Source organism: Cryptotermes secundus, unplaced genomic scaffold (assembly GCF_002891405.2).
Source record: "Cryptotermes secundus unplaced genomic scaffold, Csec_1.0 scaffold928, whole genome shotgun sequence".
Classification (NCBI taxonomy): domain Eukaryota; kingdom Metazoa; phylum Arthropoda; class Insecta; order Blattodea; family Kalotermitidae; genus Cryptotermes; species Cryptotermes secundus.
Genome location: NW_019738362.1, coordinates 1026043 through 1053118, shown reverse-complemented (window position 1 = coordinate 1053118; position 27076 = coordinate 1026043). Strand labels below are relative to the sequence as shown.

At 44.0% G+C, this 27076-nt stretch overlaps 1 protein-coding gene across 2 annotated transcripts in view; it reads right to left on the bottom strand.

Moving 5' to 3' along the window:
- Positions 1–27076, bottom strand: part of LOC111870927 (paired box protein Pax-6) — a 113957-nt gene that overhangs the window by 64953 nt on the left and 21928 nt on the right. For both annotated transcript variants that reach the window (XM_023863568.2, XM_033754048.1), the window contains exon 2: positions 23610–23812. In XM_023863568.2, the coding sequence (XP_023719336.1) occupies positions 23610–23622 (13 nt within the window). In that variant the 5' untranslated portion in view covers positions 23623–23812. The remainder of the gene's footprint in view (positions 1–23609; positions 23813–27076) is intronic.

Sequence of the window (27076 nt, the reverse complement as noted above, 5' to 3'; positions counted from 1 at the left end):
GATCCTACCTTTGTACGCTGAACTACTGACAACATCGTTAAATTACTCGTATTTTTTCACCCCCTTGGCACTACAGCCCCAGTGGGCCTAGGCCTACCTCCATGAACTTCTCCGTTCACTTCGGTAAATTACTCGTATATATACATAATATTATACCGCCTCTGTGATCTAGTGGTCAGAGTTCCTGCCTACAGATCCAGAGGTCCCGGCTTCGATTCCCGGCGCTACCAGATTTTCTGAGAAGTAGTGGGTCTGGAACGGGGTCCACTCAGCCTCATGAGGATAACTGAGGAGCTATTTCAAGGAAATAGCGGCTTCGGTCTAGAAAACCGAGATTAACGGCCGTGGGGATCCGATGCGCTGACCTCGCAACACCCTCTATCCGCAAAAGTTTGCACTAACTTCGCAGACAAGCGGCGGTCGCTCTTTCGGTATAGTTTGCTTGCGGTCTACAGGCCACGGAGTTTGTTTGTATAAACACAATGTTAATGTTGCTACATAGACTACCCAGCTCAGGTGGTTAAGCAGGGGTTAAGGAGGTTTTCCTCCCAGTATTTTTTCTGGGTTTCCCATCTAATGATGATCCCACCATTGTCGCATACCCATCCGTTACAGCCCTGAGCAGGCAGCACATTATCACATCCTGGGTCTGTAAGCCTGCAGCTTCATCCCTGTCCTGGCTCTTGGCAAGCTAGTAAGATCTGAAGACGGACGAAAGTTGGCGGGACGTCAGTGGAGGTAGCCCACACTGCCTTGTATTTGGTAAAGCAATACTGTTAGAGTAGGAACTGCGATTAGGCAGTGTGAGAGGCTCCAAGACCACCATGTATGAAATTAAACCTGAATACGAACCCCATTAGTGCCACCCCCGCTAGCAAGCTTACTTGTATATGAAAACTTTGTTTTCGTAATCGGATACAAGCTGTGTCCCCCCTCCCAACCTATCCCCGTCGTTTGTAAGCACAAGACGTCCCCCCCACTCCCTCCCCCAGATTACACAAACTCTCTATGCCCCACGTAGTCGGATTTAGCAAGCGTTTCAATTGCTTCTTATTACCCGGGGGCCCGAAAGCACGCCTCTCCTTCTGCCGCGGCAATAAGCACAGAAGATGCAAGCGGTTCAGTTCGTTACGTCCTCGAGGCATTGACTGTTGCTCCTCTTGTATCTTGCGGTCCTCCCTTCTTTGTTCGTCCGTTTGTTTGTTTTGCTTATCGTTCTCTGTGCCCGGTGGGTAAAGCGGCAGGGGCGTGAAGGTGATCTCTCATCTCTATCTACTGCCGAGTTCAAGAATGGTGGAGCTATACCTCCACTTTCCCACACGTCTTCATTGTGTTGTGCTTAATTAATTAAGCAGAAGGGAAATCTTACATTTACGTATTGTTGTCTCTCTGTGCCGTTTGTTTGTGAGTTCATTAAAGCATTCTGCACTCAAGGCAGTGGCCACCGTAATGAAACATACGTCTCTATAAAAGGCTGGAAGCCGGTCACGGTAGCCTAGCGGTCTCAGGCATGTACTGTCTTCGCTCGCCTGGAAACCGGGATCGTGGGTTCGAATCCCACTCAGGGCATGGATGTTTAGTTTGTATGTGTGCGTTTTTCTGTGTTTGTGTACAGGTAGAGGCCTTGCGACGAGCTGATCACCCGCCCAAGGAGTCCTACCGAATGTGTAAGATCTAGAAAAACCGAAGTGAACGGAGAAGTTCATGGAGGTAGGCCTAGGCCCACTGGGGCTGTAGTGCCAAGGAAGAAAAAAAAAAAGCTGGGAAATTTCTTGAGTCGTTTAGTGACTGAAAGCTTCTCGAGAGAGGTTCTGCTTCATGGAGTCACTTACATCACATTTCAGGGACGGTCGGCTTTGGGCCCAAACATTTCCAATTTATGACAAGAATATTAATTCCCCTGAATGATGCTGGAAACTGTGTAAACAGAAAACGGTATGGGTTCATTTCGGTCCACAACCTCATACTCTGTTTCGTTTAGGTGTCCTTCCATTCACTCTTAGTTTTTCCAGTGGGTCTCTTCTCTCCATGTTTTCCGACAAAACTATGTATTTCTCGTCTCCGCCATGCGTTCTCAGTGTTCTGTTCTTCTCCTCTTACTCTAACTTGGGTCTGTTTCGTGACTCCTGATAGTCTGGTAGAGTGGTACTTGCAAATGTTGTAAAACTCTAATTACATATCATGAATTGGACATGTCAGGAAGAAAAAAAAATCATATGCAAAATAATGGAGTTTCACTTTCTCCGCCCGGGATGTAATTTCTTGCATCATTTTCGCAAGATTCAGTGCAGTACTTAAAATTCTGAATGAGAAAAGCATTCAAACCAGAAAATTAATGTTTGTCTGTATAGTTAAAAAAAAAAAAGTCATTTGGAGATGTTTCGAACCCCAAGTAAATGTTGTAAACACTCAAGCAGGAGCGTCACTTAACAGTCTTAGCTAGCAGCCCACACTACGATTGTACTGCAATTGCCTCAAGTTCTCTAAATACTAATCCCATTACATGTGAAAATGGGAATAGAACTCGATAGGAAGGTCACTTGTTTATATGCGTAGGAGGTAATGACCGAGAAAGATGAATGTGAGCATGAACCCATCTTCAAATCAGCTTCTTTCAAAAATGGATTTTCGTCCGAAATCATAAATTTTGGCGGGACAATAATTGGTCATAAATAGGTCATATGTATAATAAATAGATACAGAATTGAGTGTTACGTATATTTTGAAGACCAAAAAAATATAATAATGTTTTAAAAGTTAATGTAATCGACTTCTGGGTTTAATATAAATAAGGAGGGATCATGTTGGGCATCCAATTACGTTTTACACATAAATTGTAGCCAAGTATTAATAGTACTTACTTGTAGATATGAAAGCAGTTTCGACATATGCAGTGTTATAAGCAAGGTATGTATAATGAAAACGCATGGTAAATATGGAATGTTAATCAATTAATATATTCACAAAGTTTCGTAAGCCTTGTGTAATAAATTACATGACGTTGGCAAAACTGTGAGACCGAGGAGCCATCTAGACGGGCCTTGAGTGAATAAGGAACAGCTTCATTCGTTTGTTTTGTTTTGAGCGCGATGCATGTTTGTGTAATGGTGGTGGTAAATGTTCCTTAAAGTTGTGTGTTTAATCGTAAATTGTAGTGATTATACTTTTAGTGCAGTTGCAGGCCACTCATTAGCTTGTGCGAGAACGGACGAGTCGTGTGTTCATATATGTTGATCTGTAAGTTCACAGCTAAGCCTTCCTTACGAAAAGCATTTAGGTGGTTGTTAGTTGCCCATTTTAACAACGCTTTCTTAATTGCATAAGCCTATGTATAGTCTACTGAAATAATGATTATGAACATATGGTTTTCTAAGGATGTGTATTGTCACCGTAGTGAAACTTCTATAAAGATCCAATCCCAGTACTTGCTTGGAAGGATTTGAAAAAGCATAGACAGTCGAACTTGCGGACTGAGAATCGAACTCGTGGCCTCCTGAATATGGCTATTGATCGCTACGTTTGGTCTGAGGGACGTACAGACGAGGGAAGAGCATATTTATCATGATGGATAACTGTGATGAGCCTGAGGTGAGTCAAGAAAATTCTTGTTTCAATTAACATTTCATATGATTTGTATGTAAATGTAAGGTCCTTGTTTCATGCTACGGCCCTAACACCAGATGATATTATGAAATTTTTCTCTGTGCTCTTGCCAGTATGTACGGTACCCACGGCTGTTAATCCGACGTGCAAATATTACGGTGAAGTTTTCTGATATGATTCGAAACCCCCAACCCAGTCTCTGTTTTATGAATAAACTGTAATTTCTTAAAAAAGCAGTCTCCTGGGATGTGGTACCGTGTAGATGTGGTGTTAACCAACGTTTCAGAGGAACGTATCGCCTCCATCTTCAGGGTAGAAGGAAAAATAAGAAAATCCGCAAGCGAAGAGACAGTGAGAACAGGTGCAAGCAGACAAATGTTGGAAATAAACTCGGCTATATGAGAGCAGGCCGAAGTGAACGGAGAAGTTCATGGAGGTAGGCCTAGGCCCACTGGGGCTGTAGTGCCAAGGAAAAGAAAAATATAAGAGCAGTGAAGGGAGGGGACAGGTCTACATGGGAAATCAGTGGAGGGGGAGAGGGGAAGGGTCTGGGACAGGAGCAAGGTTAGTTACATGTAATTTCTTAATTTGCGTGTTATTTTGCTGTAATACAAGAAAACAACGGACAGTATTTCCCTTCGTTAGTGATAAGAAGCGGAGGAGGAGTACACGGAATCATTCCCTAAAACCCTTACCGGAATCTTGGGAAGGACATTCTCATTCTGTAGCTTATTGTACGACGCTTTCAGCACCTAGTAGAGTGGTAGTACTATAGATTAATGGATAAGAATTTGAAAGGAAACGGTGATAACATAATCGAGGAACTATCGCAGAATATGGCTGGAGGAACTGAGGTAATCCACGAAGGATTATCTCCAGAGTCATGACAGCTGCCGCTACGCGATCCGTTCGGTCATTGTCCTTTTGACAGACTTCACGGTGTCACCCAGATGATTGTAATATGAAATTTGTGTATCGGTTTATTATTTTCTCATTTAAATTTCACCGAGCATGATGGCTTAAGGGATATGGTTTCTGGGTTGTGTTCGGGAAGTGCCTGGTTCGAGTCTCTGTCGGGACACTCATTATCTTGACTGGTTCTTGCCTATCATCTCCGGGCAATTGACGGGACAGTGCCTTAAATTAGTCCACATCCACTTCCCTCTACATCTATTCCAATTCTTTATTCACTAATCACTGTACCATCCGACACTACATGGTCTGAGCTACCAGCAGGGTTATTGAAAGAAACCATAAATAAAAACCATTTAGATTCTGCAGTAGCATTTTTGCCTTGACTAACTCATAAAGGCCAGTATCATATACATCCTTGCTTCAGTATTCAACTTGTCTTACAAATCTTCCGTCCTGTGCGCCCATAACTTGATCTTTACTCTGGCAGATTTCATTTGGGATCAAAAGACTGAATGAATACATTCGTTTAAGAATCGTTGAAGTGTTCGTTGAAACCTTTTGAAGGAAAGGAGACATAGAACTGAGAATTTCTATTGAAAATGTTAGGGGTCGGTGCTTAGCATTAGACGTCACAAAACTGATTACCTGCCTGCCATAATTCTGATTGGACTGGCTCGTTACGCCCTAAAGATTTACCGAGTCTCTTTTTTTTTTCCTCTTCTTCAGAGTTCTCCCCTTAAACTTTACTGAAGAGAAACTTTGTTGGATTTTCCCCATTGCTTCTTTCCGAAAGAGGGAGAGAAAGTGGGAAAGGTACAGGATGAAACGGATGGGAGTTCCAAGAAAGACCACTTCCATTTATGGTGATTTCACTGCACTAGTTTCCACGAAAATGCATGACAGTTGATGTTGCTCTGACACTAGTGTGCTCGTCTCGAAGAATTTCCACCGCAATTTGACGAACAAATTTTGATGTTCGTGGCGGTTGCCTGTGGCTAACGGCTGCAGTTCACGTTCACACACGCACTTGTCGGTCACGTGACTTTCCGTCACACGTCTCTCGACCACGGGAGTACAGCAAGTGCGCTGACGTCACGGTCCCAGCGCGTTTCTTCTGCATGAAGTAAAATGGGGGAAATTAACTGCCTCGGCCCCAAAACCAGGCGTGCCATGCGTTTAACAGCAGAAATAACAACTTTCTAGAGTATTCCTTCCTATTAAAATTATTTTCTTATTTACACTAGTTATTTTTTTTAATTCGCTTAGTGGAGGGTGGAGTGCAGCTGGGTCCACTCGGCACCTTTTGTACCTGCCATGGGGGGTGATTATGACGATGGAGAATTTGGTGGAATGAAGATTGGCAGGGGAAACCGAAGTACTCGGAGAAAACCCACCCCAGCGCCACTTTTTTCACCACAAATCCCACTTGACCAGAACCGGGATCGAACCCGGGCNTTCGACAAATAATTCCATGGAACAGATCCCTTCTTGAAAAGCTGATGGTTGTTTCTCTACTAAGAATACTTCGCCTTTACGAAACCGAAAGTTTCGTTGCCGTGTTCAAAAGAGCCCACGAAACTGATTCGCATTCTGAGTCACATAAATCCATGCATTCTACCTGCCCTGCCCTGTCCATCCAACTTACTTTTATCATAGACTTTTCTATGACAAATTTTAAATGTGCAATAAAAGAATTAATGTTTCTGTTTGTTAGGTTATATTTTATTTGAGACGCGTTTTTATCCTTACAGCTCTGTGGTACAGTTCGGCACATAAACAAAGCTCTGCAAGCTTCGTTAGCCTATTAGGGTGTACAGGAGCGGGGCGGACAACATTTTCAAATCCATCCGCAGTAACGCCTCAAGATGGCAACAAAACATTAGAACTGTATGTGTTTATGTACACTTACATCATGAACACAGTGTAGTTAGTTGTAGGGTTAAAATATTGTTCACGAAGTCAATAATTTTGGAACATATTTTCCTGTGATAACTTAAAAACCATGTTGCTCTACGTTAACGTGACCTGTTTATCGCTGTTCATCCTGAGAATCATAGAAATATTGGTCGTTTCCAACATAATGCTCGGAGGCCACTAACAGTGATGGGGAGCGTAGGGCCGGTGTGTGTTACAACACGAACTCACTGCGCCGCGCGCCCTCTCTCTCACAAAGCAGCTACAACCACTGTCATGCTCCACACTTCTCACGCGTTACACAGGAGCCAGGTCAGAAAGCAGCGCCTATGCTCTGTATCTGCTAAATTTAGTGTTCTTTAATGTTGAAACAAACGGTATGTATGATTACCACTGCATTTTTAAGCTTACTATTGCAGTTCTAATTTTGAGGGCTATTTAATGACGCTGTCAGAATCGAAACTACTTGGCATTGGATGGTAGAAAGATTAATGGAAAGGGTTTGAAAGGAAGCGGTCGTGGCCTAATCGAGGTACTATCCCGGTATTTGTGTGTAGGGACTGAGGAAAACCATCGGAAAGATTCGATTAGGATTAGTAGTATATCGGCTGGGATTCAAACCGAGAATCTCCCGAGCACAAGTGAGGAGTGTTGCCTGTAGGTCACTCTATTCGCTTCAGAGCTGCAGTTCCACATAACACAATGACATTTGCAAAACTGCAGGTTACGTGCCGCCACTGACGTCGCCTCGCGAGACGAAGACACAGAAGTAAGGAACCGAAGATAAGAATAATAAGAGGAAGAGGTGACGGGAGGACGCCGGTGAGTCTCGTCGTCTCTCTCTTTGTTGACATGGTAACCCCTTCACTTTCCAGTGCTCGCGCCTCAAATTGCATTAGCTTCAGCATTACATGGAGAATTGAAGACGTACTGAGACGTGAAGGCAGCGAGTAGCAGGCAGGAGAGACCGGGACGGACCGACTGGCATCTGTAAACAGTTTCCTTTGTGTGCGTGTAGACAGCTACGTAAACCGTTGTGGGCTCCTTATGCTGCTCGAAACACTTTCCTCAGGAACATAACACGTCAACAGTTAGGCAAAAATAAAATAAAGCACAATCATTATCGAAGGTCTGTAACTCCGTGTAAGGCCCGACGTTTCGGATTAGCTTGTCGTCTGCTTCTGCTGGTTTCCAGCTTGGCTTACTCTTCGTTCCTGAAGACGGAGGCGATATGATCCTCCGAAACGTCTGTATCCGAAGTGCACGGTGTTACGAAAAAAAACTGCACCCGTCAATGTCATCTCCGTGAGAAGCTCAAATCCAGCAGATTGTGGCAATGAGCAGGGATATACTGCCTCCATCTTCAGGGATGAAATACATATGTAGGTTCAGGAATGAAGCTTTATTATATAGGCGAGTTGCATGCAAGGTGACCCAAGCAAAGGGGGTTACAGAAAGAAATCCGATCCGAGCCAGAAGGAGAAAATGGGGAAAAAACGAACACTCGAACAATTGCCAGCCCTTCCGGAACCCGAATGTTCATTACCGTAATTACAAGAGCCCGTGACTTGTCCCTATCTCAAGCCACATGAATCCATTCCACACTCTTCCTATTTCTTTAAGATTAATTTTAAAATTGTGCTTCCATCTACACCAAGGTCTTTGTAGTGTTCTCTCTTATTCAGGTTTTCCTGTTTTAAAGAGTCCTTCGAAATCTGATTCTCAAGAAATTCTCCGCCTCTTATGCAACTCAAAGGTTCGTTACCGCTTTCCGCTACTGAACTCGAACCTAAGCCAGATGAATCCATTCCACGCCCACACATTTGGATATATATTTTAATATTATCTTTTTTTTCTATATATTGATCTCCCTTGAGTTCTCGTGCCTTCAAGGATTTCGACCAAGATTTTCTACGCATTTCTCATATATTTCATGCGCACTACATGCCCAGTTAATCTTCTGCACCCTGATTTCGCCGCCCTAATGCGAGTAATATCTGGTGGCAGTTCAGATTACGAAGGGCCCCGTTATGCAGCTCCATTCATGGGCACCGGCCGTCCGCTCTGCTGCACATACTGCCTTCATTGCTCGAATACTGGACTCATGGGTTCTAATCCCACGTGGAGCGTTTTCTGTGTTGATGCTATGCGTAAGCAGAGACGTTGTGATGGCCTGATCCTCCGTCCAAGGAATCCTACCGCCTCAGCAGTTGCTTCTGAACTGGAACAGGCCACAAGCCTAACCTATCGAGGCTGATGATGATACAGCCTTAACATAGGCCAATTTAGTTGTATAATTTATCTTGAATTTCAGGGCACTCTTACATGACCATCATTCTGTTCATAAATTTCACCGAGCGGGTTGGCGTAGCGGTAAGGCTCTAGACTTATATCTGTGAGATGCTCTGTTCGAATCTCATCCTCACTGAGGGTTTCCGCGGTATTCCTCAGTCCTTCTTGGGAATCGCTGCGACAGTTCCTCGATTAGTCCAGGACCGCTTCCTTTCTATTCCTTTCCAATTCATCGTTTATCTCTTAACCTACCATTCGACGCTATGCTGACAACGTGGAACAAGCCACTAATGCTAACTGCTGGGTAAGATGGGGACAAGCCTACTCGTCTCTCTGCTTGGAGCGTCTCCGTCGTTAAGGTGGCTCCCTCCTTCCCCCGCCCACCGTCTTCCCCACTTGCTCTGGGATAATTTGAATTAGAGTCAGTTAGGCAGACTGCGCTACAGCAGCCACAGTTCCCCCACCCCCGCCTTCTACAGGCTAAGATGTACATATTTTAATGACGTTTGGTTTGTCGCACAGACGTCTGGTTATCTTGTGTGCCTCAGTTAGCAAGCCGAACCGAAGGGTTACGCTAACACTGTAAGGTAAATAGTCTGGGGTTCGATTCCTACACTGTTCTCTCGCTGCAGGAAACTCCTTCCCAGGCGGATAAATGTTCAAAATTTTCGCAAGTTCCGAGTGACACATTTAATTCGTTTAAGAGAAATTGTTTGGTGGGGGTAAAGCGCGTAGGGCTGACAACCTCACCGCCATCTGTGAGCCGATTGTCTAGAAACTATAGGAGCCTCGACGTCTCACAAACGTATGGGCCTCCACGGCCTATTACAGGGATAGCTTTAGCTCTTTTTTCAATAGAATTCTATAAGAACGCTATTCATGCACAGAAACACTCCATATAAACAATAAATGATGTAATAATTATATAGAATAAAAAGTTCAAGTGAATTACTATAGTTAAAGGCCCATGCGTCTCATTAACTAAGCACCCCGCCATGAGGGTGTATGAGGGAGTGGTAGTATAGCTCCAGACATTCTCTACCTCTGCACTAGATGAAGGTGAGCGATCAGCTTCACGCCCGGCCGGTTTAAACTCGGAGAAAGAGCCCCATCTAAACTCCTAACAGGAGGCTGAATGGGTCCCAAACCGGAACTGGGGACTGTGAAGAGAGGATATCCTGACCCTGCCGGGAATCGAACCCCGATTCCAGCTCGTAGCCCCCCATACTCGTATATCGACTGAACTATGTTGCCTATGTGACTAAAATGCGGGATTATAATTATTTCGTCAACATAACTCTTGAAAAGCTGACAGTCTCTCAGTTCGCATAAATAATTAGCAAACTTTTATGGAACCCAGTTGTTCTTTACCCTTTTCACAATATTTCGCTTGTTAAATCATGTTCTATTGTCAGTTTCCTTTTCTCTCAGATTCATTTTAATATTATCCTCTCAGCCACGTCTAGGTTTTCATACTCTTCCATCTTAAATGTACCATGAACTTTTATTCTCTCTAATTTCTTGCGTAGGCTATTTCAAGCTACTATTGCCTGAAGTGTCTGAGGAAAGCCACGAATATCCTGCCGGAAAAAGAGCAGCTTGCTCGTTGACATGCAATCGAGTCACGTGGTTTTACTCGATGTTACGACCGGGAAGGCTGCAATATCGTAACCAATGAGGCACATGAGCGGCCGCGCGTTGCGGTTGCAAGGCAAGTGTTGACATGTCACGGACGCTGCGGAGAAGTGAGATGAAGCAGTAGGAAGAGACGAAAGAGGATACGAATCAGTAAAAAACGGGGAGAAGAAGAAAAAGAATAGAATAGGATGAGGAACGAAGGGAGATGGAGGATTATAAGAAGAAACAGAATGCGAAAGAAAATGAGAATAATGAAGGAAAGAGGAAAGCCACCTTGGGGCAGAGCTTAGAGGGAGCGGGGAGATTATACACTACATCAGCAGAAAATTCTCCATAAAATATTGTGTGTTGGATGAAGCTGCGTTTGCAGCTGATAAATCACTGATAAGCGCTAAATAGCGATTGGCTGCACAGAGAAAAGAACATGGAGCTACCGGTTGTTGGCGCTGATGTTGCCGTGTTGGGGATGAGAACGAGTCCCTGTGAATGTGATTCTCTGCATGTGTGTGCGTGCGCTTGTCGGCTTTTTGTAATTCTGCGTTAATCTGCATCACGAACGCAAGCTTCCACTTGGCCAAGCGTAAAACGGGACACAGATTAAATCCAATTCCCCACGTTTGAAAATGGAAAATAATTTTACATGAGTAGCAAGCAGCGACGGGTTGATGTAGGCTGACTGCAGGCTGCAGTGAAGTCTTGCTTCATGCGACAGTGTTCAGTCGCCTCTCGCGGATGATGCGGGGTAGAAAGAGAGCAGATATAATGGAAAAGAATTGCAGAGAAACAAAAAGTCCCTGGTGTTCAGAGCGCCATCTATGAATGTATGAAGTGTCTCTGAAGGAGCGCCTGCAGCAGCTACAGAAAATGTGGAATGTCAAATTATGTAGAATTTTATTTATCGTGTGCTTAAGAGTAGGTTTTCTTTTTGTGGAAGACAAATTTATTCAAGATTATAACAGAACGAGGTGGCAAAACAGGTAAGGATTATGAATTAAATCCTGGAGGGCCTCGGTTCGAATATCAGCCGGGATGTCGACTGTCAAGACTGACGTTTCTCCCAGTTCTCTTCAGTACCTCCAGGGTGATATATCAAATTAGGTAACTGCAACTTCCTTTCGAATCCTTGCGCTTCATCGTTTATTAATGATCCTTTCATCCGATGCTGTGTGGTGTAAATTGTTTACAGCGTCGTAAAATAAATAAAATATTCTGTGTGAAGATGAATATAAAAATATTTCAGTTGGTGGCGTGACACGACGACCACAAGGCACACGCTCTGAGCGGTTAAACTGTCAGCGGTTTGGGAAAGGAAGCATCAACTTCACTGTTGATGGAGTTACTTCACGACGCCGTCAGCATTCAGTCTACACAGCGTCGCATGAAAGGTGTAGTAAAGAAACTGGCATGGGCTAATGGAAGAACTATTCTGGCATTTGTCTGGAGGGTCTGAGGAAAAGCAGAAAGTATGTGAGTCACGCTAGCCGGTGTCCCTACCGAAATATTCAGGACCGTTACCGCAGTGCCAACCGGCTCAGTTTTCCACTCGATATGACTTTGTGGGAATTAACCCCAAATTAGAGAAAATTGCTTCTCCGCATTTTTGTAGACTGACGCCTTCATAAGGGGCTTCAGGGTTCAAAATTGTTAAATCCTTCTAGAATACTCTGATTGTTTCGGAGTGGTCTCGAACTGCGAGTGTAGAAAGACAGGAGTTAGGATTTTAAAACAAACAGAAATAGGAGGGTTGGAACTACAATAGTGGTAACACTGCTGTAGAGACGCCATGCAACGGAACCAAATAATGTCGCTTATACCACACGTTAGTTACATACGTGCCTTACCTCAGAGCAAATGGACTCTCCCTCCCCACGCGCATGCGCAGTGACGAGAACAGAGCTTCGTGTTAGCTGGCGGTCTAATGTAGTGTTGTCACGATGTTATCGAAACAGGAACAACGGAATTGGATAAAGATTGAATATTCCAGAGGCCGTACAGCACGACAGTGTCATCAAGGTCTTCAAGAGGCTTGTGGGGAATCTGCATTGCCTTACAGAACAGTGGCAATGTGGAACCACCATGAAAATCAAAAGTTCGTCAGAACCCCAACAATGTGAAAGTTATGGCGATTCTCGTGTACGACTGTGATGGTGTTGCCCTAACGCATACCGTTCCCCGACAGCAGACCCTATTACTGTTCATTTTTGGAACACAACCTGCGACCAGCTTTGAGAAAGAAGCGGCGACACTTTCTGCAGAACCCACCCATCATTTTGCAGGACAGTGCTCGGCCGCATGCAGCGCAAGCTGCGGCTGATTTGTTCGAGAGATGGGGCTGGGAAGTGCTGTACCATCCACCATACTCCCCGGACTTAAGCCCTTGTGACTTCGACTTGATTCCTAAGATGAAGGAACCACTTCGTGGCGTTCGCTTCAGAACTGTTCCAGAGATTCTTCAGGCAGGAGACCGCTCCATTCGAACTATCAACACAACAGGAGCTGCTAAAGGTATCCTAGACGGGCTGTACACAATGCTGGTGACTACACTGAAGGACAGTAAAACTTCGAAACATGCATCTATTTTGTATCAGTTGTAAATAAATAGTTGCCACTATTAAAGTTCCATCCCTCGTATATAAATAGCCTTCATTAAACCCTTTCAGGTGCGAACACTTCAGTTTCTGCCGCTAGGAACGCCCCGGATGTCAGTCACGAAGATAAACTGGATAATCAGACTGTCCCAGCAGCTTAGCTGTTTGTACTTGAAACAAACGAAACCCATAAATTCGCTCAGTGAAAGAAATGTCAAGTTACTGAACGTTACAGGAGGTGGGGTTGTGGTTAAAAAAAAGGGTCATCTTAATTACCCTCTATAGCACAGTGGTAATTTATACGAACACGAGCTTTTATATTAAATGCTCTGCATTTTTCCTACAAAATGCATATAGGATATTTGTGGCAAAACCAGAAGGAAAGGGACCACAGGGAAGACCAAGGCGTAGGTGGGTGGACAATATTAGAATGGATGGGATGGTATGGATTGGATAGATCTGGCTCAGGATATGGACCAGTGAAGGGCTCTTGTGAACACGGTGATGAACCTTCGGGTTCCATAAAATTCTGGGAAATTCTTGAGTAGCTGTAGAATTGGTGGCTCCTCAAGAAGGGCTCAGCTCCATGAGTAAGTAAGTAAGTATGTATGTTTCCCCCTGATTCTCACAATAAACAATGATTTTCCCCTCAAACAACGTTAACCGGCAGATCATGAACTATCTTCGCCCGCTCGAAAATTTGGGTCGTGGGTTCGAGTCCCGCTATAGGCATGGGTGGCTGCTTGCATTTATTCTGTTTGTATTGTTCTGTGTATAGGTAGGGGCCTTGCGACGGGCTGATCCCCCGTCCAAGGAGCCCTACCGACTGTCTTAGACTAAGAAACTGAAGCGAAATGAAGCGTTTCACGGATGCCCTGTGCTCCAATTGAGATAAACGGGAATAGAAGAAGAAGAAGAAGAAGAAGAAGAAGAAAAAAAAGAAAGGAAAATCGTTTCTACTCAGTATTTTTGTACACTGAGAGCTGTTCTTATACCGAGGGCTACTTGGAATGTTGGGTAGAGGACGTTAAGAGGACAATTCCTACGGAAAATCAATACGACTTTTGTTTCAACTGGAATTTCACTTACATGGCGAAACTGAAGACAAAAAGCGCACAAAGAATTCCCTGTTAAATCGTATCTGTATCTGGTGACGTCTGTTAATGATATGAAATTGCTGCGTTAAGGAGAGACGGCGTCCCCACAGGATGCAGCTGGACGCGTCTCCCACGATGCGACCCAATCAGGCGACAACTCTAGATCGCATTACAACACCTCTCTATTCTGCTGCAGGAGATTTCGGCGCGGTTTCCTCCCTCCCTGCTCCTTTTGTTGATATCCCGTTCTTTCTCATACATGTTTCGGCACTGTCGTCTCGACGCGAGAGAGCGACAGGTGCTCGAGTTACATAAAGATGGAAGGACGGATGAGATGCGCCGTCCCTTCATGCGTTAGTGGCATATCGCTAGTTCAGTAGCACGCACCGCTCGCTCTCAGTGCCGCCTAGTTAACCGGTTGCTCCTTGTTAGGCAGACGTAGTGTTTCCTGTGAGGTACGAACTGAATGTTTAAATGTTGTTTACATGTGTCTATCTTCATCCTTGTTCTTCCCACTCGGAGCATAGGGCATCCGCGAAACGCTTCGTTTCACTTCAGTTTCTTAATCTTAGACAGTCGGTATGACTCCTTGGAACGGGGATCAGCCCGCCGCAAGGTCGCGAACTACACAAGACAACACAAACACAGAATAAACACCGACAAACATCCATCCTTTGAGTGGGATTCGAACCCACGATCCCGGCGTTCAAGCAAGCTTAGACATTTCATGCCTTAGATAGCGCGGCCACTTTGATCGGCATTTGCATAAATCAGCATCTCCTAATTCTTATTCTCAGTAAAGCAACAGCACATATGTTAGGGAAACGTTTGGAATTCTCTCATATACTTTTGTCTGTCGGACTGCTGACTTGATGTCAGTGTACATCCGGAAGGTCCTGCGACCGGCCATCTTGACACAGGATTTCTTGGTTTTCCTCCGTCTCCAAACTTCCAAGATACCACTGCGTACTTCTCATATAGCTCTCAAGACTTAAATTAATTGAAATTAAGCTCCATTGCTCTCAAATCCATTAACATTATTCTTCAAAATTATACGTTTTGGCATTAATTTATGAATGATTTTCTGTTTCTCCTCTTAAAGTTGCATCGTGTCTCTGATTATTGCCCTCTCTACATTCTCTTCTGTCTCACTTCCACAGCCTTCTAGGCGTAATAAAGGTAAAATGTAAAGGACGTAGTCGCAGATGCGACGATAATAGTAAAATGTATCTGGAACAGGTTGGAAAGGTGCGGATTGGATTCATGTAGCCCATATATTTCGTATGATTCTCAGAACTGACACGATTAGGCTATTTCGTTAAAACTTGGTAATGGAAAGGCGCTTTGTTTCCTGCGAAGTAGGGACCGAACCTTCATAATATGAGATCATTAAGACGCATTGTAGGCCTGAGGATGGTGGAGCAATGAGTAAGCAAAGGCTGAAATTTAGCGACCTGCGTGACTTATGCCGCTTTTGATTTCGCGTGGTTTAGTACATTGTCGGTTTGTTGAGGGACGGTGGATGTGATCGCCATTCTGTGTAACGCGATTGTCCGCTTTGAAGAAACCGACTCCCTGAAACGGATGATGGAGCAGGAGGTGTGAGCCGTGGAGGCTTGGCTCGGGACCTCCTCGCAGCTCGGTGATGCTGTCTGCTCTTGCAGGATCTGCTGCACCCTCCGGGTGATCAATATGCAGTGAGACGTTACTTCTCGACTGTAACAATCCGTGGACATTGTTGCCCTGACGCCTGCAATTCGAAATAGCATTACAGGCGTGCTAATTATTGTCCTCGTAAAACATCCTGGATGGCTCGCCGTATCCTCAGTGGGTAGCCTTAACAAACAGAAGTCCTGCATGATGTACCAGTCTGGCGATTTGGGTTCCATCGCGTCTTGAGAACAGAATCTAGTGACGTCACCGTCTGATTATGACGAAACTTGAAAGATATTTTAGTCACCGCTGTTAACTGTTCATGTCAATGTGTGGCTTAATATCTTACTAATTATACGGAACAGAATTCATCTGCCAAAACTGATATTCTCACACAAGCTGTTTAAGAAATTCTCCGCATTTTACGGAACAAAAAGGTTCGTTACCTTGTAAGTTTTGAGNGAAGCCGGCGACCGACCGCCTGAGCTATGGCGAGGCCTTTCTACGGAGTAAGGAATAGGACATAAGAGTGTGAACAGAATAGGATACACTGGCAGGCTGTTGTGAACAAGGTAACGAACGAAGAAAGTCGTCTTCTGGGTTTAGGCGCCGTGTATTCTTCGTTTTGGCCGACGTTTCGGAGGAACGTATAGCCATTGGAAGCCATTCAACTGCTCTGAAGATGGAGGCGATACGTTCCTCCGAAACGTCGGCCAAAACGAAGAATACACGGCGCCTAAACCCAGAAGACGACTTTCTTCGTTCGTTACCTTGTTCACAACAGCCTGCCAGTGTATCCTATTCTGTTCACACTCTTATGTCCTATTCCTTACTCCGTAGAAAGGCCTCGCCATAGCTCAGGCGGTCGGTCGCCGGCTTCCCACTTCCACCTGTGGACCTACATCCTTTAATTTTCTTTTAGTCCTTATAGAATAGCGGAAAGACACGAGCCAATTTGGCGTACCCAAGTTTATCAGATTATTTTTAATTTCTTTATGTGATTATCCGCTCTTCATTTATATTAGAAATATTATTCATGTGTGCATGGCAATCCTGGGCATTCAACTGAATCACACAGCGAATGGTGCCCTTAAAACCTGGGGAGACTTAGAACGGAACTCAATTCAGGTTTTCGTAGTGACCAACATAAGCTATTGTTGCAAAGGTATTCACGCCACACAGAGTCGGAAATTGGGTTTTTCTAGCGATTTTTCACACATCGTTGACTCCGACATTCGTGAATTACTGATACAAATCTGTCATTTTGTATACAAATAGAGTTTCGAACGCAGATGGTGGCTGTTCCTGCGGTATTGTTGAACCGGAATTCAATTGAATTAGCTAGCGAATAATATAGTTAAAACCTGGACAGATTATGAACGAAATTAGTGATGAAACTCAATCAGTTTTTAACGGCGACCAATATTGCTCCAGTGTTATTTACACTGGACACAGTTATTCTTTAACCTGTACTTTGTTAAATATTAGTCATGTCAAAAAATGTTTCGGTAAAAAAATTATCTCTTAATGAGATTCGTTTTTATGTAATTCGGAATTTATTTTATTCTGTGAGCTGTATTTGAGAAAATGGATTATAACATCGAACGAACCAAAGTATGGACTGTTTACGATCTAAATTAAGATTACTCGGCAATGATTAATGTACTCCATTAGTACTAAATTTCATCGGAAGTCGTTTGGTATCAATCATCTTCAATAATTTTAATACATATAATACAAAGTCAATATACTTGTATAATACAGCATGTTTTTAATATATCCTTGATATTTTGTATATTTAATTCCATTACTTGTATTTAACTCGAGACACAAATTCTGTATCATAGAATACGGCAGTTTGCATCAATATGGAGCCATATTAGCAGTTCAGTGACCCTAGACGTGTTCTTATATCACTGCCCGATGATGGTCCTTTGAGAACGAAACATGTAGCGCGAAATATTCAATTGTAAAATATCGATTAATTATAAATCGCTTTGTTGTAGCGACGGTTAACTTAATCGTATATGATTCGGTACCAAGTTTCGGAGGGGCACGCTGTAGCGTAGTTAGTTAAGGCAATATGCTAGAAGCCGGAAGGTCGCTGGTTCAAGTCCCGATGAGGTAAATGTATTTTTTCAATTGAACTAATCCTTCCAGCCGCACTATGGCCCTGGGGTCGACTCAGCCTCTAACAGAAATGAGTACCAGGAATCTTGCTGGAGGGAAAGGGCGGTCGGCACATAAGGCTGACAACCTCACCGCCATCTGTGAGTCGATTATCTAGAAAATGTGGGAGCCTCGACGTCTCACAACCTTATGGGCCTCCACGGCCTGTCACAGGGACAGCTTTACCTAGAGTCGAACTTACAGCATGCAGACGAAGTAGAGAGACGGAAATATCTTCTGTGCTACATGTTAATTCGTGAAATATCACGTGACAAGAAAAGGGACGTGGTAAGGTGATCACGTGGATACGTTGGAAGAATCAGACTGATTCACTCACCGTTAGGCAATTCTGGTTTTCTCGCGTCACTCCTGAACATTTCCAGAAAGATTTATGTTACGAGTTTCTCCTGTAACTGGTTGCCGTCGCGTAACTCTCGGATCTCGGCATTCTTCAGGGCATCGGTTCGAATCTCTGCCGGAGTAACAACTATCCTGATTGAATTTGTGGTTGTTTTCCTCAGTCCCTCCATGGAGATATAGGGATGGTACCTCAAATTAAGTCATGACCACTTCCTTCAGAATCCTTTCCAATTCATTATTCTTTAATCTTTCTAACATTCGACGCCACACAGTAAGCCATGAATACATAGAGAACAGCCTAATTTCCCAGTTCGGCGTAATTTAGAAATAATTCTTATACTGCGCCCTTTCATTTTGTGTCGGTGAGCCCTTCAGGATTGTATGCATTCATACAAATTGTGAAGGACCTCATCCGATCCGCGCATGCTCAACAACGCACATCGCATGTGCTTCATTTAGGACTGAATCAGTCTAAAGCAAAGTTTTCGTTTTTTGATGCAATGCCGCCACCGCGGTCTGACACGCACCGGGGGTGTCCGCCCTCTTGAGACCCATACTCACCCCCTCCACAACCCTCGAGAAATTACATACCTTACGCGTGGCACAACCGCGAGAGGGAATTACAGTGTCCCGCACCCCACCCTTCTGTGTTCCGTTCTGTGCGGCTCGCTCTAAAGCTAAAATTGCTCGTGATGAGAAGTCCTCGTTGTCTGGAAATTAGCAGCTTAATGATACGAGCTCTGGGGGTAGATGCAAGAGCAAGGAAGATAAAAATGGCTAGACGTTTGCTGCATTATGAGGTAGCAAAAATAATATAAACAAATTAAACTTTCGTCTGTAAATATGGCCTTTTTTTTACACTTTGTGGCATACCGATAATTGTATCTTATGGTAGCACCTGCTCTGATGTGCAGAAACTGCAGTCTGTCCACACGGTGTATTTATTGGTGTTGTATGACTTTCAGAATAAACAGCGAAGGTTTTAACAGGTTGGACCTTGTAATGGACACACATTGTGTTTCCTGTGAGGTACGAACTAAAATGTTATATGTCACTTGACTTATCACAGGCTTCAAAGCATAATCGTGGCTTTAATAGCCGTAGATCTAAGTCTGTGCTGAAGAGATGGGATTGAATTCGAAACGGCGTGGAGCCTTGGACAAAGTAAACGTGGAGTTTGAGATGGACGGGACATGCAGACTGACATGCATAATGGAGATAACAAACGCATGCAGAATTTTAGTCGGGAGACTTGAACGAAAGAGGCAATTCAGGGGACCTGAGTATAGCTGGAAATGTAATGTTATGATTGATTTTAAAGATAATATGTGAGGTTCTCGGCTGGGTTCACGTGGTTGAGGATAGGACCCAATGGCATGCTCTGGACAAAACAGAATCTGATGAGCTGAAGTCTTCTTGTCCATATTGAACTGACAAATTTTATTCGTCGAGAAACCTTAAAATCTTACAGAAATGAATGTTAGATCTCTGTAGAAGACGGACAGTGGCTTGACGAGCTGAGCGATTTCAGCGTCTCCGCCCCGTGGATTCAATAGCACTCATGAAGACGAAATGTATCGAAGTTTCCTCCGAATTCGGATAAGCAGTTTTGAGTTGTCCCTGTGTTACAGTCAGGTACATTACAGGCAGAGTACCGAAGAACATTGTGCCCCCCCCCCCACACACACATTGCCTTTCTGTCCCTACAGATCTCCTCATGAAACGGAAATCTGAAATACAAAAAGCGTCCCACTATCGCCTATCGTGGCCTGCGCGAGGCACGGCCTGACAGCTCCTCCCCACCTTGACAAGGTCTCCTGAGCTTTCTCGACTGAGTGGTGCTGGAGTTGACAGTCTTGTCTGTCAGCACGGCGATTCGATTTCGATCATTGCCAGGGCATCCTGATTTTTCAGTTCGCTTGGTTTCTGAGTCAGCCAGACTCCGGTTTGGAAGGCCGGCCAACCGCGCCTCACGTGGGCCATTTAACTTGCAGCGGAGTCAGTCCTCTCTCTCTCTCTCCGGGCTCTTCGATCCCTTCCGCCGCCGACATGACTCTTGTCATACACGATGAACGTTCGTCTCTTGTTCTCTCCGGTCGAATAGGGGGAGACAAAGAGATAGCGGGGTATAAGAATGTATTCTTTTTATCTTTTTTTTTTTTTTTTTATATTCTGTAGAAGATGGTGGATAGAAGGAAGAAGAGACTACGAACAAGGCCTGTAAAATGTATCATATTTCAGAACCGTCGATGTTACCGTACGGTATAGGATTGAATTCCTGTGCTTCCCAACCCCCTCTTACCCCCTCCTCTACAGAAAGTAACCGCAACATGGACACGCTCAACGTTACTTCACCTGACAGGGTTTTGTGGTACGCGCGTGGGCAAGTATCATGTGAACACTGCGTTGTCTGCAGAATACGCCTCTGCATTGCCCGTTCCGTTTGCTGTCTCATACATGTCGTGTTGTCATCGGCAGGAAAATCAGCCTCCACATACTGACGGATTTACATGCGAAAAAGTGGCTCTCGGAAGCCGTCTGCCCGTCTTCCTCTCTGTCTGCCTGTGCGTCTCGCTAGCGTCGGAACGGTTGCACGGATTGTATTCTTGTTCGGTATTCAAGAGTTCATTAGTCATGGATCGGTGCCCGATGAATATGAACATCCTGGCCCTTCAAGAGAGCCCTCCAAAACAGAACATCGATTGGTGTCAAACGTTTGTAAAAGCTCTGATGGAATTTCGGTAACTTACGGAGAACATCTCCCTAAATAAAGTTGTATGGCTGGCTTCTGCAGGAATATATAGGGACCCAGACGCGAAGTATCATTATTAGTAACCAACATAGGCCTGCCGAGCAGTTATACTGCATACATGTGAAAGCATGTGCAGTGTCTTTGCAACGTTTTGTTTGTGGCCAGATGAGGCCATGTAGCGTAGGGTGGTAGGATGCTGGGTGAGTGATGAATTGAAAGAGATTTGGAAGGAAACGGTCGTTACCTAATCGTAGTACTTTGCTGGAGGGACTGATGAAAACTATGAAGAATCTCAGAACAATCTATCCCTGTAGAGCTTTACCGCTGCGTCAACCCGCTCCGTACTGTATGAATTGCTCGCCTGATATCCGGATTCGTTAACATGATTTAACTGTCTGAAGAGCGGAAGTGCAGTGTGTGTACTTCATAGCGACAGATCACGCGGTGAGGTGGCACTAAACATACTTAAGGATTCGGGTAGATATAAAACTCATTTTCGATTTTCGGTTTTCGTAAAAGGCAAGCAATTTCTTGACCTCCTGAGTGACTCTCAGCTTCTCAGAAAGGATACTTCAGCTTGGAGTTAGTGTAAAGGCAAACTCTAGGCGCAAATAGTGAGAAAATATTAAAATTGATCCTAAAGACCCAGGATATGAGGGTGCAGGATGTGCTCATTTGTCTTAGGGGTCTCGTAAACATGGCAATGAATATGTGTTGAGGTTTGAGGTTCTTACAGCGGTATCAAATTACGGCCTTCTGGGGTGTGATACTGTGGAGGTTTGTTGATAGATACTATTCTTTCGGAGGAATATTGTATCTTCATCTTCAGCGCAGAAGAGAATTTTTCTGTCCTTAAAATATAGGAAGCAGTTTCTTCCAAAACGTTATTTCCTGTCTACCAAACTGCATTTCGTCACACCTGAGAAGACAGTGATTTTCGTGGTAATAAACATTCTGATTCCATAATAAGTAGCGAATTTCTTGGCCAGATAAGCTATTAGTAGCTTCTCTAGTAGGACTCTGCTTCACGGAATTATACTCTGTCTGTAATATCTTTCAAAGTACGTCATCACAATTGATATGTTATATATCATCGCGAAAGAGTTAACTAGATTCGCCATACCGGAAATATTGAACACACACAGAGACTTTCCTTCCGTGAGGTTGCCTACTCGAGGTATGACGCAGCCTCAGAGATGCTTTAGACAAGTTTTGCTCGATTTGCTTTCTGAAGGGATACCACCAAGAGTAGCCTGAGTTGCCTTATGAACTCTGCCATTCAAAAAATTAGAACTTGCTATCCGTCTCTTATTTCATTAGTCTTTAATTAGTTAACCTTCCTCGTATAAAACAAAGCCATATTCACAAAAACAGGTCAATAAAAATCCATATGACATAGAACGTAATTTCGTTAACAGAGAATCCAGTACATTGATAATGCTTGTATTACGTGAACCTTTCTATTAACAGCAATGTATTCGAATCAGGGCACATGTATATATTGCTTTCAGAAGTTATCAACGTTAGAATGGTTCCAATGCGATTGTAGTCCGTTAGTTTATGTAACAGCTAATTTAGAAGTAATTAGATTTGCATCGCGTGAGTTGTGGAAGCGGATGTCAACACACGGAAACATTGTTACTGCAGATGAAATGAACAGTTTAACTCAGCGATGCATGTTTTTTATGTTATTCCCTCAAAACATGGTTATGAATTTCGGTGATATAGTTTCTGACAAATGTCGACTTTGTTACCCAGTACCTGAATGGCGGAAATACAAAGCTTGTTACAGCCAATGCAGAATTTTCTGTTTCCATAGTAATAACCTTTTGGCTCTTTACCAAAGAAAATTTGCGAAAAAATGAGCCTTTTACCTTCGACATGACAGTATGTCTGCCCGTTCGCCCACATATTACAACTACAGAACAGCTGAACTGATTTTCATGAACTTTGTTATTTAGAGGTACTACCAACATTTGCATACGTGTTCCTTAGAGCTTGTATTCACAGTGATGCCAACAATTTCAATATTACACCGTAGTGAAATATGCACTCCTGTTGCAGGCGGACAGTTTGAGGTGTTTGTATAACTTGTTTTCTTAGTAAGCGACATTAATTTTTGTACTGCAGTGAAGTTATTATGAAATTGATTCGCTTGTTAAACTCCGTTATTTCGGTAACGATTTTAGCTTGCTTTCTAACTGCCCTGGCTTACAAAATTTTCCAAATTGGACCCATATTACTTTAAATCCATTTTACTCAAAAGTGTTTGATACTTCCCATGAATCACCCTGTATTTAATATTTAAACCCGGCTGCTATCTCGAGGAAAAAGCACCGAATGTCCATTGCAAGAAGAACGTTAACGCTGTTTAGGAATATAATCTCTATTTATTGTGAGAATCATACAGAACACATACACATGTATATATGTACATATATTCACAGTGTGGACAAACTGCAGAGTTTTTTAATGTTAGAGCATGTGGTACATACAGTTACCACTGTGTATCGAAGAGTTAAGTGCCTGTTGTGTTGTAACAACGGACATTTGAGGCAACATGGATGGCGTGAAATTGAGACTCCATTGAACTTTGTGTCGGGAAGGAAACGCAGTTGTCAGACTCACCTTTGTGGGGCATTTTCCAGAAGGCTTCGGCGCAGGTGGGATCCCTCCCCGACCCCGCCACGAGGCTAGCCCCGAGGCTCAGCGTCTTGCCCGGGTGTGGGTTCGGGTCTCGAGGGAAACAGGGAGGGCCGACGACCTCTTGCTCTCGCAGCGGCAGTAGACTCGCTCCCAGCCTGCTGCTGACTGTCGCACCCTCAGCCACTCTGCACACAGAGACACAAGGGGCAGCGTCATGTAAACTCCAAGCCAAGAACACGCAGGAGGGAGTGCATTTAATCGTCCCATTATATGGATGTGTGTGGTCAGCTTCACGCCCCGGCCGTTTTACCGACGGGAATGGAGCTGGGAAGGCCCCACAGCTGATCTGGACGCTGTGGAGAAGAATCTATTGCCTTTGCTCGGAATCGAGTCCCGATTCCTCGGTCATCCAGTCCATAGCCCAGTCACTATGCTGGCTGAGTTGCGCCATCTTCCTTTGTGTAAACCGCAGCGCTACTGTCAACACACAGATCTGATACTAGTACCTGTGTTCGTATCGTAATTACGCTCGGCAGGGATAGGGGCTCTTCTGTTTTTTGTAGAGTTCAGATCGGCTCTGGGATTCACCCTATCTATGAAATGGGTACCTAGTACTCCTCCCCCGGAGGAAAACCGGTCGGCAGACACCTCCTTCTAGTGCCAAGGTTAAGAATGGTGGAGCCATACAGCGACTCCCCCATACGTGTTCATGGCGTGACCCTTAATTAATTAAGCACAAGGAAAAATTTATCTTCTATTCATATCTTCATATTTAGAAGTCTGGAATCATTCTAAATAAATAATTATATAAAAATTAAATTCCTCCTTCACAGGAAACACATTACGTCTCCGCTACAGAGCCCAACCGGTTAATGCTGTTTAGGGAAACAGTCGCTGTTTACTGTGAGAACCATACGGAACACATAAATACACTGTGTGGGGAAATTAAGGATTTTTTATTGTTAAAGCAAGTGGTACATACAGTTAAGGCTGGTCTGTAAGAACTGAAGTTGGACCACGACTGGCATGAAACAATAATACTACCCTAAGTTCACGTAGATGTTTCTTGTCTTATAAGAGAGTCTTGAAATTGTGGTGCATCAAACATAAAGTTAGACAAATGAAACGACATTTGACACTTAATAGCTACACGATTCGTATCAGTTGGATTTACTTTCTGTCTGAAGCGGAGACCACCCATTCTTTACCAGGAAAGTCAACATTCAGATCCGAACACTAGGAACGCAGAGACAGCTGACAAGTGGCGCTGTCTTCACACGAATACCGACCGGCATTGACTGCAACTATAACGCGGATGCCGGTAGTGATTTATGTTGTGCCTCCTCTCGCGATTTGCTGAGTCACGGAAAAGAAAAGCAACCCTGTGGTTCTTTCCTATTGTCGTGTAGGTTCAAAGGACGCCTGGGAGCAGACCTTGCCGCGTTTAACATGCGCGCAGTAAATGATGACAAATATCCAGACATCTCTTGCCGCCGTGACGTCCAGCATCCATCTCGTCTCTGAAGTTTTCTTCCTCCTTCCCTCGGAGCTAAGACACCGAAGAAAGCTGCCGGTCGGTAAAGAAGGAAATTAAAATGAATTGGCGTGAATCGTGCCGTAAGGGCAGAATCACCTTGCTTCCTCAAGGTCTCCTTATTTTTGTACTTACCGACCCACTGCTAGGCAACGTCTCGATAAACACATTCCCGCGGAGACAGATTCTTAGTAAACAGCCTGTTTCTAAGTAAAAGCTACAAAAATACGCTGCAATGAATACGCAGGCAACAATCAGATAATTTCCGTTGCTATGCAGCGCGCTCTAGTTACAACAGTAGAGGAAGAGGTGTTTTCTATGTGGTTCGCACATATCCATTGTTGAACAACGGATGTGTTTTCTATGCGTCCGCCTCGCAAATATACAAGTAGTCCAGCCGTAGATCAGAAGTAAGGCGTAGAACGGGAACGAGAATAGAGCGAGTCCTCGGTAGTCATTAATTATGATTCAGAGATTTTACAAGGTGTCAATGAATCCAATCATCCAATCCAGAACCCAATATTATTTGTCACGGAGCTATAAACATTTGAAAGTAGTAAACGTTATGACAGATAGATCACCCTTGCATTTCTTTGTGTATGTATATATTTAAAATTCTTCCCCATGTAAAGCCGAGGGAGTAACAATATATATTAATGGCTTAGATGAGCGCTTGAAACTTGTAGGTGGATTCCATCTACGTCTAGGTCTCCCAAGTAGTCTCTTCGCTTGATCTTAATCCACAGCAAATTTGTATGCATTCTCACTTCAGAGAGAGAGAATTTGCCTCGGACAATTTGAAGTGTAACTGAACTTGGGAACGTGAGCCCTCGCTACCCCCCTGAGCACGTCATGTGACGTGTGACGCAGCGGCCCTGCTAATGGCTCCACCTCTTACTGCATTTCACACGTCACGAACTCCCATTAGAGAAGCCCACGCACGCACGCAGTGTGTGTTTAAATTCAATTTAATGCAGACACAGCACCGTCACTTGCTAATGCATATGACTGACTGTTATTGTCCTGTGAGATATCGGACTTCAATGCTTTTAACGGATAATACTCAGGGTTGGGGCAGATTCATGTATTAATGCGCGTTTCTAAATGGATCACAATTAAAATTGTAAATATGGAGCAAGTGAGAACAGCTTGCGGCGCCTGGAAGCACAGCACCCGCATGTCACTGTGCAAGATGCCCATACATTAAACATCGGCAGAAAAGTGGTGAACACTTTTTTGTTTTCATTGTGTTAACGTTAGCAGGGAGAATGCGTGTTGGACCAGATGACCTGTAATTCACTTGATTTGTTCTGTTGAAACATACCTCGATGTTATGTATATACTCAGCATCTGCTTCAATTCGGTCGAGAATTATACCGAACAGTTGAAAGGCCGGCCGACAACCATTTTTATTCTAGAAAGAAATGCAGTCGCTTTCACGTGTACATTTCGAGAAGCTATTAACGTTGTTGTGTTTTAAGAATCACTGACATTCCTCTGTTTCTCTGTGAGGTTCAAGGTTATCACGGAAGTGATTATGAAGATTGTGACACCATGTTCTCTGGTCCGTTTTGGATGAACCTGCTGTCTTTATCTTCAGCGTAGGAGAACGGAGGCATCAGATCGCTCCGAAACGTCAGTAAATATCTACCAGACTGCGTGAGACAATATCGCAGAAGCAACTATACGGCATTAATCTAGCATGAACTGAGGAAATCCATGAGCATCAGTCATGATAGCTAGTCTGCGGACCTAGATTGCAACCTGAGGCAACCAGAACACGCAGCGGGAGCATAACACTTGCCTTATGATTCTACATGTACTAACTGCTTCCTACTTGAGAAGCTAATGGTAACACAGAGAGCCAGGAAATTACCCTTGTTTTTGTCATGCCAGTATAACATCTTTAAATTTG